Below are 14,678 nucleotides of genomic sequence, written 5' to 3'. Positions count from 1 at the left end.
AACCACTTACTGTCTCTAAACAGAATTACCCGTATTCCTCATCTCCCCCTCCACGCTAAAATGAGAGTATATAAATTTCTGGGCCCCATTAGGATAGTGGGTAATCACTCTGTGATTCTCCCCATGTGCATAGTAAATAAACCTCTCCCTTATTAATCTGCCTTATTGTGAGTTGATCTTCCAGCGAACCTTTCAGGGCAAAGGGGAAGTTTCCCTTCACCCCCACATAATCAGTGCTGCCTTTCCTTTGCAATGAGCATCACGGCTTAGCCTTAATGGGGGAAGGGTTGCAAGTTTTATGGCTTATGTTGTATCACATCTATTATCTTAATCTATGAGATTATTCTTTTGAAAACAATGCTTGCAACTTTCAAGGTCTCAAACCATTAATAGTAGAAAACAAGAATCTACAGAGCATAAAGTTAATAATGACCAAAAATGTATAAGAATGATACTTTAAAGACTGATATGTTCTTTGTCTTTCCAAGCACATCACCTTTTCTTGGATTACCTGAGACAATTTTCTTTTTGGAAGGAAACTAGCATTTTTTTGCAGGGCTGTTAAGGTGCTAATGCTCACATTCTGCCATTCATAAATGGGATGTTTCACTGAGATGAGAGTTTGCTAACCACTAAATACGTAATCTCTCCTTTAGCATAGTAATCTCTCCTTTAGCATAACAGCGTTACAAGAGAGGTGAAGTCAGGAAGAGGGAGAGGAAAAGTCTTCCCTCTTTTGTCTCTGGAGGATGGTGGGAAGATCACAAAAAGAAGACAAAGGGATTCCCCTTCCTCTGGAAGGAGAAAGGAAGTGAGGGGGAGACTGAAGACCTGGAAGAGAGGGCTTTTAGCCCTCAGTGCCCCATCTGGGACTCTAGGAAGAGGCTGCACATCAAGTGGGTTATTGACTGCCTTCGGCAGGCAGGAACTGGTTGCAAAGGAAACCTATCCACAATGAAAGGAATGAGCAGTATGCAAAGAAAAGCAGAATTCAAAGGGCACTTCTTGCATTTCCCAGTGTCAGTCCGTGGTTAGAAAAAATTCCTGAAAACAAAGTGACCTAACCCTTACGAGGCAGTACAGTATCCCTGAATTCCTAAAATAAATCCCCCTTCTTGCTTAAACACCAACAGTTTCTGTAATTTGTAATCAAGACTCCCAAATAACACATGATAGAAAATTTTAAAAAATATCGACATTGGCGTTGCAGACAGTCACACTAGTAAACCCTTGTCTCAGTACCCTGACTCTCCCTGTGCACTTTGACTTAACGACAATGCCAATTTAGCTTGTCGGAAGAAAAAAATTAAAAAATTTAGTTATAGATCTAATTGGCTTTTGCTATTCATCAAGGCTGCTCTGTTCTACAAAATAGAATCTTTAGCTCCCACTGGGCAACAGCAGAACAATAGGTTTTGTAAGGTGAGAGTAAGGAAACAGAACAGTAAAAAATAAATAAATAAATAAAACTGGTTAATATCAGATTACTTTTTTGTAAGGGTTAAAGGAGAGGAGACTTCCTCATTACACTGGCTCAGGTAGACTGGGCTGACTCAGGTAGGCTGGAGTGTCCTGTTTTCAGGAAAAACTGGTCTGTTTTGGGATCTATCTGCTTTCTTACAGTGATTATGTGGCATTTAGCGTGAGTGACTCCATTTTGGTTTGGTCTGGTCTATTGCGACCTAACACAGCTCAGTATAAGACAATGGATTCCCCAAATTTTTAACAAACTCCTTAATACAAAAAAGTATATATTTCAATCACTCTACATTTTTCTACCCTCAGTGCTTTTATTTTTAAAAAGAACATATAAGATATAAAATTGACTCTCCAGGAAGAAGTATCATACTTTTAGACATAGGTGTAGTAGATATTTGATCCTTTTGCCTGCCTCCCCCTACCATCTAATCACTCTATTTTGTTGGGTACCTATTATCCTTTCTCAATCCATGTAGTTCTCTGTAGAGTTGTTGCCATTCCCTTTTCAGGGATCAACATGTGACGCAAGCCTTGCTGATCAAAATACTCAGTCCCTTTGGCCATAGTAATAGGCTCAGCGTTTAAGCGGGCTCATTGAGATTCTATTTTAGAACTTGTTAAAAGAGGATCACTTTCAAATTTGTTTGAGAGGAATATGTAAACTACGGGCAGCTGTACTGCCTCAGGTTTTGACCCCTAATATATTCCCAGAACTATTAATGAGAGATCCTCAGACATAGTAGGTCCTCAATAAATAACTGCTGGATCAGTAAATGAGAGATCTTGATTGAGCAGCAAGCCAATAATAAGAGCAAAAAGGGAAAAGTGGGGAAAAGCGGAGAAAATGGAGAAATGGAAAAATGGAGAAAAAAGGGAAAAAATGGAAAAACTGACCAAGGAACCTGTGGATCTAACAGTAGGTACACCCAATTTTATTCCTGGACTTTGCAGACACTCCTATGTTTGAGTTAGGCTTCTGTCTCTTCCAACCAAGCAATTAATAAAAAGGCATACATCTTCATGTAACTTACACTAAAACATATGAAAATCCAGATTAAACTCATGATTAGTAAGGAAAATATAATTTGGTTTGAGACGAGACAGAAAATCCAATTAGTTAAGTCTAATTGGTGGTTATAGCAGAAATTAAATAGAAAAAAAATCATGTAATAGACTCTGGGCAAGACATTTTTTTCCCCTTTGATTAGGCAAGTTTTAAAAAAACATCAAGGATCATTTCATGAAACAAATGCACCAGTTTCATCTTATTTAACAGTCCTATCCTAAGAATGAAATACAATTCAATATTAAAAATCTTTCATTAAAAATCATTAAACTACATTGGTTAAAGATCTTGATCCTTCAATATAAGCTGAAAAATCACTTCATAAAATATTCTATACTTACCTATATCTTAAATTTTTAAAAAGGAGCAAGTTAGTAAAATAGAATTTAACAAATGGTATGTATCAGAAACTCAGCATACATGCTTAATGGTAGACTACTAAGACCATTTCCACTGAGGTAACAAGACAAAAATTTCTGCTAAGCACTGTTCATGCCCAACATTTTGTGTCAGATCATAGCTAAAGCAATCCCAACTAAAATTAAATGAAGTATGAATATTGGATAGAAAATAAAGTCTCATCAATTGCAAAAGACGGAATTCTCTTGGGATTTTCCAGGAAGAGTATGTTGACAAACTTAAAAATCAGAGTTTTGTCGTGTCATGATAGATCAGAATATAAAAAGCAAATTGTTTTTACCACAAGCAGCAATTACCAATTTTTAAATGTATTAGAAAAAGAGATGTCACTATAGCAACAAAAGTCCCCAGAAACAAGTCAAAAAGTGTACGATTGTATTAAAAAATCTATGAAACCAAGAGAAGCTTGCCCACAGACGATCTGATTTAATCAAGACATACATTGTTCTCAAAGAGAAATACAGTTGACCCTTGAACAACATGGGTTTGAACTGTGCAGGTCCACTTATATGCAGATTTTTCCAACCAGATACAAATAAAAAAAAAAACACAGTATTCCAAAGATGTGAAACCCTCAAATACCAAAGGTGGGGGTGGGGGATGACTGTTTGTATAGGCAGGTCCACCCTGTAGGACTTGAGGATGCTTGGATTTTGGTATCTACAGAGGTCCTGGAATTGGATTTCAAGGGACAAGTGTACTCAGTATTTTATTTCTCCCCAAATGTATCCAATAAATTTAGTACAACCCAAATCAAAACTTCAAGAAGATATGCTCACCAGTAGCCAGAAATTTCTGTAAAACATTAGGAAGGCTTTATCTCAAATCTGAAAACATACCGAACTATAATCAGTGTATTATTTATTAGGAATATCAAAAAGCTCAATGAAAATATATCACATAATGAAGCATTTCAAATCAGAGACATAAAGAATGGACTTTACAATGATTTTTGAGTAGACATTTGAATAAAGGCAACTTTATACCATTCACTCTTCATAAATACCAGTTCCAGAGATCTAGACATTAACCACTCACAGACAAGTCCAAGAAAATATGCATGATAAATGTGAAATGAGCACATGTAAACACATGAAAACATACATGATGTCTTAGAAAATAGAGAATTTGCTTTATACTTGAAATATAAGTCATGAAAAATTATCAATTTGACAATATACAAACATAAAACATCTATAAAAAAAGATACTGTAAGTAAAACTAAAGTGGCTAATTGGGAGAAAACATTGGTTTTAGACATAAAAGATTAATATCTATTAATAAGAAAACTCCTAACAAATCCACATGATAAAAAGACAAATCATTCAATAGAAAAATGAGCAGTGGAGGGAAAAGACAATTCATAAATATGGCCTAAAACAAATATATAAAAAAATGTCCATCCTCACCAGTGAGAAATTTCTGAATACATTTTGTTACCCATTAGATTAATAAAAATTGTAAAAATCTAACATCAAGTGTCCTTAATCATACGGGGAAGCAGGTACTCATTCGTTGTTGAGGGGAGATATAAATTGATACAGCCATTTTGGAAGCCAACTGGAAGTATCTCTTTAAATTAAAAATGCTCATACTCTGGCCCAAAATTCAAATCCTAAGCATATGCTACAGAAAAATCCTTATATGCACATTAAATACTTATACAGAATGATATTCCTCTCAGCATTGTTTGAAATGAGAAAGAAAAAAAAGGAGGAAAACTTCCTTAAGGGTCCATTATAGGAAAAATAGATTGTTGGAGATACTATGCAAAAGTAAAGAGATTTGGTAAGTGTGAATGTACCCAAATAAAAAAACCTGAGTAAAAAAAACCAAATTTCAGAATGATACATATGTATATATGTAAAAATAAAACTATACGTTTTATTTCCTGTGGCTATATATAATATGTATAAATACTCATAAAAAAGCCCTGGAAGGAGAATTAACAACTATTATTTTAAGGAGGGTACTGGGATTGAAAATGGTTGTCAAAAAACACTGATGTTTTTTACAAGTAAAATGTAGTCATATATTACATGCATAATTTAAAATTTAAAGATAAAACAATATGCACAGACTTATATATTTTAAGGAAAACATATACAAACAAAATTTAATTTGTATTTCTTTCTCTTTCCCTGCTTTGATGGCAAATGCACAGGCAAGGTTCCGAAAGATTACCTGTCAAAATGATGCTGTAATACTATCTAAAGATATAGCCAATAAAAACAATACACTCAACTCCTACATGCTCATTTAAAAGAGAAGAAAATTTAGTTCATGATTTGTATAAGCAACACAATTTCAGTTCACAGGTCTTATCATGTTGCTTTAGTCATTTGACAGTCTTTACTAGCTACTGGATTGTCTATTAGAATTTTGTCTTATCTTTAGTATATAGCATTTGGGACAGAGAAAAATACAGTTTTCGAAATTAGAACTTAAGTCAATATTAACATTTCAGTCAGTGGCTTTAATAAGTCAATACATATTTCCAAAAGAAAAACAAAATTGAGTACAAAACCAGACTGGTTTATTTCCTTAGTAGTATACTAATTCTACCTTACACCATTAAATGAAAACACTTTAACATTGAAGGTATCATTGGCCAACTCCTTTTAAGGACTGCTCCTTCTGGAGATTGCCCTGTTAAATCCTCTTATCCTAATGATGAACAATAATGTTATTGGTGTTCAAATTCAACAAGCTGCATTTCATGAATAACACTTTTTTGTGTATAAACTAAGAATAGTTTTTAGAGCACTTTTCCTTTTAAGAACTGCTTATTTTTAATTCATATATTGCTAAAGCCTTGAATCATAAAAACAAAACACTGATGATGAGCAAAGAGAAAACTGCCAGAGCTAGTTGGTTTTGCAATGGTTGTGAAAGAAAAGTATAGTCAACAGTTTCTTCCCAAATAAAAAGGTCATCAGTGAGGAAGGAAAAAACCTTTGAAGGACAACTTCCACGGAAGTTGGAATTTCCCTTACCTATTTTAGGTATCAGTTTAACCTTCTCCTATAGCAGTTTGTCTTGGGCAAGTGATTACCACATTTCTGATCCGGTAACAACTTCCTTTAGGAAGACTACAATGGAGAAAGCACCAGGCCAACACTGAAAAATCTGGCTCTGTCACTGAGCTCCCAGCAGACCTTAATCTGATTTCTCTTCTGCAACACAAGAGGGCTGTACTAGAAGATGTCTAGTATACGTTCCAGGTTTAAAAGCCAAATGATTAATATTTTCATCAAAGGACACCAAGGAAAGAAACATTCTCTTTTTTTTGTATCCTAACAGCATTTTTATAACTATATCATATATCAGTTTTACCTGACATCTTCAATTTAAATCGGCAATACTTCACAAGGAACATGTAGCACCTCTTATATGTTATAGATAACTCAAAACACATGAGCAGCTAATAATTAAAAAAGAGTCATATAAAAGTAGCTCAGAGACTCAGAAAATAAATCATTTGAGTAGATTCTTTAGGTCTTCAAAACAAAACACAGCTGCAATTTTATTTCAAAAAAGTATTTAGCATTTAAAGTGGAATTATTGACTAGTCAGTAGCACTAGCATTTATTTTCTTTACACACTGAAGTTTGGAAAATAAGAAATGAGTTAAATTAAACCTATTTAATATATGTCTTTTAGTCAGAAGTTTTTTATAATAAAGCACTTTTGATATAATTTAAAACACACATGCTTTGATTGAAGAGTGATTGTAAATGAATCCAGTTTTCTTCCACCTGTGATGACAACTTTGTCATTTCTTCTAAGAGTATTGGCTCTGAAGGAAGCATTTTGAGGTGTAACTGAGAAGAAAAACATGATGGTTGAATATTTAAGAAAATTAAAATTTTATCTACTCTGGATTCAAATTTTCTACTTAGTATACTAAGAAGATACTAATTTTTTTTCTTAAGTGCTGGTTTATTACTATCTTCCATTTCCTTCTCCTAAATCAAACTTTTTTTTATCACGAGCCCCATTATGGTACTATCATTCCCTTAGTAGAACTGAAGTAGTTGTAGTTATCACTTTCTTCCACCTAAGGACAGTCCTAATACAGATCCAGAAACAAAGTCCTTGACTGAACACTAAATCCACATTTCTGTGCTTCTCTAAGTTTCTCCTTTCAACATAATCCATTGCTAATGAATGGCAGATGGGTCCTTTGCTTTATTTTCCAAAATTTAAGTAAATTCATATTCAGGGACTAAAATTGGTAAATTTGAGAAAAGACAGATAATTTGTGATATTTCTATTTCTTAATCCTACATGCTACTATCTAGATATATAACTTTTAAATAACTTTTTAATAATTAGATCAAGTAAAAACTCATTTTATATATGAATGGGATAAAGAATCATATCCGTTATCACTGAAAATCTGCATTATCTACCCCCTCAATACACTGTACCACTAAAGCAGACCCTCAAAACATGAGTTCTCCATAAAGCAACTCTGTTGTTGCGAAATCAGTTAAAATTCCTTTACCCATGATAGAGGTAAATATTTTGTTTCAACAGTAGAAAAAACAAACACAAAACCTGACCTTTTCTTCATGATCACAGAAAAACTTCCAAAATGTAACTACTTAAAAAAAAAAGTCAATGGTTCAGCATATTGGGTCAAGTGGACTACACAAAAAAGTCAGGGGGTGCCGGGCATGGTGGCTCACGCCTGTATTCTTAGCACTCTGGAAGGCCGAGGCAGGCGGATTGCTTGAGCTCAGGAGTTCGAGACCAGCCTTAGCAAGAGCGAGACCCCATCTCTACTAAAATTAGAAAGAAATTAATTGGACAACTAAAAATATATAGAAAAAATTAGCGGGCATGGTGGCGTATGCCTGTAGTCCCAGCTACTAGGGAAGGTGAGGCAGTAGGATCACTTGAGTCCAGGAGTTTGAGGTTGCTGTGAGCTAGGCTGATGCCATGGCACTCTAGCCCGGGCAAAAGAGTGAGATTCTGTCTCAAAAAAAAAAAAAAAAAGTCAGGGGGTAGAGTCAAAATTGTTGTGCAGTTGAGTAAAAAAAAAAAATCAAAACAAAAAAACTACTAACAAACTGCTATCCAGCTGTTCAATGTGGTAGTCACTAGCCATATATAGCTACTTACATTTAAATTAATTAAAATTCTATAAAATTAAAAATTCAGTTTCTCAATCACATAAGCCACATTTCAAGTATTCAATAGCCACATGTAGCAAGTGGCTACTATATTGAACAGTGTGGATACAGAACATTCCCATGTTTGCAGAAAGTTCTATTAGACAACACTGCTATAGAGAAAGGACAGCTGAAAGTATTGTCTTACATTAGACTTACCTTTAGAAACAACGCAAGGTATGCCTGGGCTAACTCGAAATCACGCTTTCTATCCAACATCATCCCAATCATTTTCAGGAAGCTCTGCATGACTTCTATAGAACCGCCACAATCAGGAGACAAGCTTCGCAGTTCTGTTTCAATTCCTGATGGGCCTAATTCTTTCAGTAGGTTGAGAGCAGCATCATCTGCATTAAGTTTTTTTAAAAAACCAGTTATGAAGTCATTACAATCACATCACTTCAGAAACTATAGATTTCCTTTCGTATCCCAAACAAGATATATTTAACACATTAACTGCTATATGAGTTGTATTAAACTCATGCTTGAGCCCGAAGCCTCATGAATCGTATGTAACTAAACGCCTCTCCATCTTGGGAGCCACAAAACTATTTTTCAAGTTGCATATAACTCATGTACAGAAAACAACAAAAAATAAATTTTTCATTAAATTACAAAGGATCATTTTGTTTTTGAAGTTTGTATTCTATTTTCATAATAAAACACCATAGCCCCAAAGAAAAATTTTTTTTCTGGTGTGGCAGTCAATATGTTAAATGGCACAGGAAATTCTTTCTGTGGGTTTTTTTATGTTACATGGTAGAATGAAATCCAAAATAATTGAAAATCAGTATAAATGAAGAGAGTAATACAATAAAAAATACTATTAGGTCATTAAATATGAAATGTCCAATTTTGAATCAAAAGTTTATTATATTTCAAACAAGAAGCAGTATAGTTAAGCAAACCATGTGTCTAAACTATCCACACAGTTTTGCCATCTTAACTGTAGCTTGCTTATATCACCAGCGAAGAAGCCTGGAAAGTGGCAATGAAATTGTGAAAGGCGTTTTCTGTGGCTTGTTGAGAACTGAATATTTTTCCTTGCAACAAGTGGTTCAAAGCCTGGAACAAGTGGTAGTCAGTTGGTGCAAGGTCTGCTGAATATGGTGGATGACAGCTTCCAAGTCCAGCTCTGTAGTTTGAGCAGCTTTGTTTTTTTGCCACATGTAGTTTTGCAACAGGATTGGCCTGTCTCTATTGACCAGTCTTCGCTGCTTAATTGCAAGCATCTTCATCACTTCATTCAGTTGGTTGCAGTAGACCATCTGCTATAACTGACTGACCAGATTTCATGAAGCTGTAGTAGATAACACCAGTGCTAGACCACCAAACAGACACCATTAGCTTTTTTTGATGAATATTTGGTTTTGGACTGTGTTTAGGCACTTTATCTTTATTCATTGTGCCAAACACTTGCAAGTGTCAAAAAGAATCCATTTTTCATCACATGTAACAATATGGTGTAGAAATGGCCTGTGTGTCATGACAACAAAGAAAGGCAAGCTTTGAGATGATGTCTCTTCTGATGCTCGTTTAATTCACACAGCACCCATCTATCCAGCTGCTTTACCTTGCCTACTTTCCTCAAACGGTCCAACCTTCTTGGAATAGTAGGCTCAAACTTTGCTGCTAATTCACGTGTAGGTTGAGATGGATTCGCTTCCACTACAGCTTTCAGTTCATCATTATCCACCTTGGTCTCAGGTCACCCACATGGCTCATTTTCAAGATAAAATCACCAGAATGGAACTTCTTAAACCATCGACATACTACATGTTCATTAGACACATCCTTCCCACTTTGTTTATATTTCGAGCTGTCTGAGCTACATTGGTTTCACGATGGAACTCATATTAAAAAATAGCACGAATCTTTTACTTATCCATGGTTTCACAAAAATTGCTCTAAAAAAATATTTGAAAGTTAATCACAAAGCAAAATGTGCATTTGAAAGAATGAGGACATACCCTCACAATAAAAAAAAGCGTGTAAGTGAAATGTAAGAGATATGAACTGTCAAACGTAGTACTACTTAAGGAAATCGGACATTCCATACTTAATAACTTAATAAAAGCCCTATTTTTTTTTGCATTTTTCGGTAATTCAAGCCTTTTTCCTGCTGTTAATCTAATGCCTGACAACAGATACTTTAAAATGCTCATAAATCACTCAGAATAAATCCTAATATATGAAGGCTATAAAGGAACATACCAAACTATCAATAGTGGTTAGCACTGGGAATAGGATGATGTAGGGGAATTTATTTTTCTTTCTTGCTTTTTTACTGCTATAAAATTACAGAAGTACCTAATCATTAAGAAAGCTAACAACACAGAAATACATGAAATAAGAGGAGAAAGAATCTATCCCATATTCTTACCCAGCCCAAATCTTCTACTTTTCCCTAAAAGCACTATTGTTTCACATGCATCCTATGAAAATATACTGAATACAGTTATAACCATTTTTATAATATGCAATTACAATTGTAATGACTATGCTTATAGCATTCTGAAAAAGAACGCCATCAACAACAAAGGTCTAATCAATTTTATGCCCTTCAGTGTATATTAAACGATGGTGTTTTTTCCTTCTTTGTCTCCCCATAAGCATAACAAGTCATTTAAAAGGACCTATCAGTACTACTCTTTGACATTTGCCAATGTGGACTCAAGTGATATTGGTATGAAAACAAAAGTGTTTGGATCATAAAACAAGAGGGTAGGCCGGGCGCGGTGGCTCACGCCTGTAATCCTAGCTCTCTAGGAGGCCGAGGCGGGCGGATTGCTTGAGCTCAGGAGTTCGAGACCAGCCTGAGCAAGAGCGAGACCCCGTCTCTACTAAAAATAGAAAGAAATTAATTGGACAACTAAAAATATATAGAAAAAATTAGCCAGGCATGGTGGCGCATGCCTGTAGTCCCAGCTACTCGGGAGGCTGAGGCAGGAGGATCGCTCGAGCCCAGGAGTTTGAGGTTGCTGTGAGCTAGGCTGACGCCACGGCACTCACTCTAGCCCGGACAAAAGAGTGAGACTCTGTCTCAAAAAAAAAATAAATAAATAAAATAAAACAAGAGAGTAAATCAAATTTCTCAGGAAAGTTTGATTTTTTAAATGTTTACAGTTCTTATGGTTCATCATTATTAGCTATAAACTACAGCCTTCAAGATTAAAATATATTAACACACTCAACAAATAAATTTAAAAATTTCATTTTTATGGTGAGAATACATGAAATTATCTAAGACAAATCTCTGTTGTATTACAAATTGCATTGGTAAATAAAAACAAAAGGCTTGCAAATTATCTGCTATAAAGATGACATAACTTTTACATTTAATTCACAGCAAGAAGGATCTCCTTATTATAAATGTTGTCAATAAAAGTGTCCGTTCCAAACAGCAAAAAAAATCTAATTTTACGTTAAGTGTGAAAAATTTAACAGATTTTTATAATATCAACATTATGAGTTTAGTACACAAATTCATTTAATATAAAAATAAATTATTTTGTATTAGAACCAAAATTTTAAACCTTTCAATTTTTACTCTCCTCTTTTAGCTACTGAAAAATCTGGTATTTCCTTTAATTTTTCCTCATATAAAGTAAAACAAGCTGAAGACATTTGTTAAAATATTTTATAATTCAACTTACATTTATTATTAATCAGTCCTTCTTCAAGTTTCAAGCAGAAATCTGATTTTTGAGCCAAAATTCCAAGATTTACCACTTTAGACTTAAACAAAAACAAATACACGTTATTCAAAGAAACACTAGTATCATCCCAAAATGTACAGTTTATAATTAAAAGCTATCATTAATGTACTCTATATCTCTGTAAAACTAGGTCTCGGTAAAGAACTACACAAAACATACACCCATATACTTAGAATGTTCCAATTTGGATTTTACCTGCTGGGGATCATTGTTTTGTTCAGGTGCAGCATATCTGGGTACAAGGCCAGGAATTGTTGGAATAAAAAATGGTGCTGATTTGGGTATTTTTGGTGGTTCCTTTGGTTTATTCTTTTTCTGATTAAGAGAAAATGAGAAAGGAAAAAAAAAAAACTAAAGTTATCATTCTGCCAACAGTTTCTAATATTTAATTCCAAATCAATTTTGAAACAAATACTAAAAAATAAAAAAAAAAGGAATGAAACTTTTTCACATTAGAATGTTAAAATAAAACCCCATCTGACCAATACCACAGCTATCCTTAACCTGGGCTTCCCAATGCAGACTTCCAATACCCTTGCCGATAACTCAGAAAGAAAATGATGGAATGCAGGGGAAGCTCTATGACAAACAGAGCTAATCTTACTGAAATATGAATATTTACATGAATATTTAGGTGAAGATACAATTAATTTTGAATTTTTGTACTGACTACAGCCTCTTTCACAAAATGGGCTGGAAAGTAAAATTTACATAAATGCTTAATATAAAATAGTTTTTAAAAGAACTTTGGAGCCAGAAGCAGACTCTGTCATTGTAATTAATTTGATAATTCTTTTTTTGCAAAGCATGACTCTAATTCTTCTATTCTGTTGGAATTTTTATTTTTCCTTGTACTCTGTCTTTAAAAAGCAAGAAAATGTGATTTACTGGTTTATACAATATTTCAAGAATTAGTAAAATTTTATTAGGGAAAACTCCATTGGAATTCCCACTGATAGAATTTTGTTTTGGTGAATATACTGCTACGTATCACTAACTCAGGAGCATCTGATGAGAGCCTTTCTATGGTAAAGTACCTAATAATGAAGTCTCACAATTTTATCTCCCACTATTCTTCCATTTTTTAGGACCTCGGTAACCCTGGGGAGATTTTCTATTTGAAATAAAGCCTGGGATACTTGTCGCTTCGTAGAGCCACGGTATAAAAGAAAATTATTACATAAAAGCAAGACAAAGCACAGCCAAATGTAGTATAAGTAGAACCATTCTTTGGGATGATGGAAACTATAATGAGAGTCACAGTTACCCTTCTAAATCAACATTTTTGAGTTAGAAAGAGGACAATCATTGATTTGTAAAAAACATAAGGCTCTGAAGGAGCGCCATAGAGCTCTGGAATAATCTCAAAGAAAAGCAAAAGTAGAAAAGTTACCCACAGGACAAATGTAAACCATAGTCACAGTACAACATCTTCTTTCATTCAGTAGGAAATAAAAATACTAGGGATTTTAGCATATTTTTCTCATAAAGATTAATTCATTCAGGTTTCCATATAAGATTTTATGCAGTACCTTAGTGGAGAGCACTGTAGCCCAAAAACTTTGCTCAATTGGTTGGGCATTACTCTGATTGTTCCTCTCACACTAATCTACGTGTACTGTTTCAATGTCTTGCTTTTAAAGCTATTTCACAAAGTACTCCCTTTAGAGCTGACAGCCTGGACAACACGATGGAGAGATTCCACAACTATGCTCTGAGACAGCATACCTTTATGCTGATGCCCAATCTTTCAAAAAGTTGGCAAGTGAAAAGAAGCACTTTTAACTTCTAGGAGGAAATTCAATGCGAAAACTTCTCTTTTCCTTACTCAAGTTACACATTTATTTTCTGGTGCTAAGTTATTAACTACAAGAATAATTACTACATTTTATTAGTTATTTATGTTAATATTTAAACTTTTTACCACAGCCCACATTGTAACTTAGTACACACATCAGATATAGTGAATATGTGTATGTGTATATTTAACCAACTCAAGTTTTACAAAATAATACTTACTCTTATTATCAGAAGATAACCTGAAATTTTCTACTCCATTCTATTCCTTTCAGTTGCTTTTGCTACTTACAAATGGGGGTCAAGAAATACACTTTGAAAAACACTAATCTATACCATAGTTGTCCATTTTTCCTGTAAAATTGTAAACTCTTCAAGCACAAAGGGGGCTAGGTTTTTCTTCACCACCATATTCTCTAGGTACATTACCTAGTACCTACTTCCTACTGACTTACATGCCTGGCCCTCACATAGCAAGTTCTAAAAATCTTTTTGTAGTTGACAGAGTAGGGTGTGGGATGATAAACGGTTATCTGCAGCTTAATGAAAGCCTAATGAAATTTTCCTGGTTCTCAAACATCTAGCAGTAGAAATACACACATTATGGTAGTATTTCCCCCGCATCCCAAGACAGGGTCTTGCTCTTGCTCTGTCAACCAGGCTGATGCAGTGGTATGGTGTGATCATAGTTCACTATAGCTTTAAACTCCTTGAGCTCAAGTGATGCTCCTGCCTCAGCCTCCTGAGTAGCTGGGACTACAGGCGTGTGCCACCAGGCCTGCTAATTTTTCTTATTTTTTTATAGAGACAGGGTCTCACTACTTTGCTCAGGCTGGTCTTGAATTCCTGGCCTCGAGCAGTCCTCCTGCCTCAGCTTCCCAAGGTGGTAGCAATATTTTTTCCTCATTTTAGAGGCTAAAAATGTAATTTGATAGGCTGGATTTTAAACATCAGTTTCTAATAGCTCTGTAGTTGCAGGTTGAACTTCTGCCACATCCAAACATCTGCTGTGTGCTC

At 34.7% G+C, this 14,678-nt stretch overlaps 1 protein-coding gene across 1 annotated transcript in view; it reads right to left on the bottom strand.

Moving 5' to 3' along the window:
• Nucleotides 1-6,595: 6,595 nt before the first annotated feature.
• Nucleotides 6,596-14,678, bottom strand: part of WDR36 (WD repeat domain 36) — a 45,840-nt gene continuing 37,757 nt past the window's right edge. The window contains exons 15-18 of the mRNA XM_012659506.1: nucleotides 12,060-12,179; nucleotides 11,802-11,883; nucleotides 8,305-8,492; nucleotides 6,596-6,789 (exon numbers count right to left, since the gene is read on the bottom strand). Of these exons, the coding sequence (XP_012514960.1) occupies nucleotides 6,640-6,789; nucleotides 8,305-8,492; nucleotides 11,802-11,883; nucleotides 12,060-12,179 (540 nt within the window). The 3' untranslated portion in view covers nucleotides 6,596-6,639. The remainder of the gene's footprint in view (nucleotides 6,790-8,304; nucleotides 8,493-11,801; nucleotides 11,884-12,059; nucleotides 12,180-14,678) is intronic.

Source organism: Propithecus coquereli, unplaced genomic scaffold (genome assembly GCF_000956105.1).
Source record: "Propithecus coquereli isolate 6110/MARCELLA unplaced genomic scaffold, Pcoq_1.0 Scaffold62, whole genome shotgun sequence".
In the NCBI taxonomy this organism is placed as follows: Eukaryota; Metazoa; Chordata; class Mammalia; order Primates; family Indriidae; genus Propithecus; species Propithecus coquereli.
The sequence above is the reverse complement of the archived record's forward strand: the minus strand, read 5'-3'. Positions and strand labels throughout refer to the sequence as shown.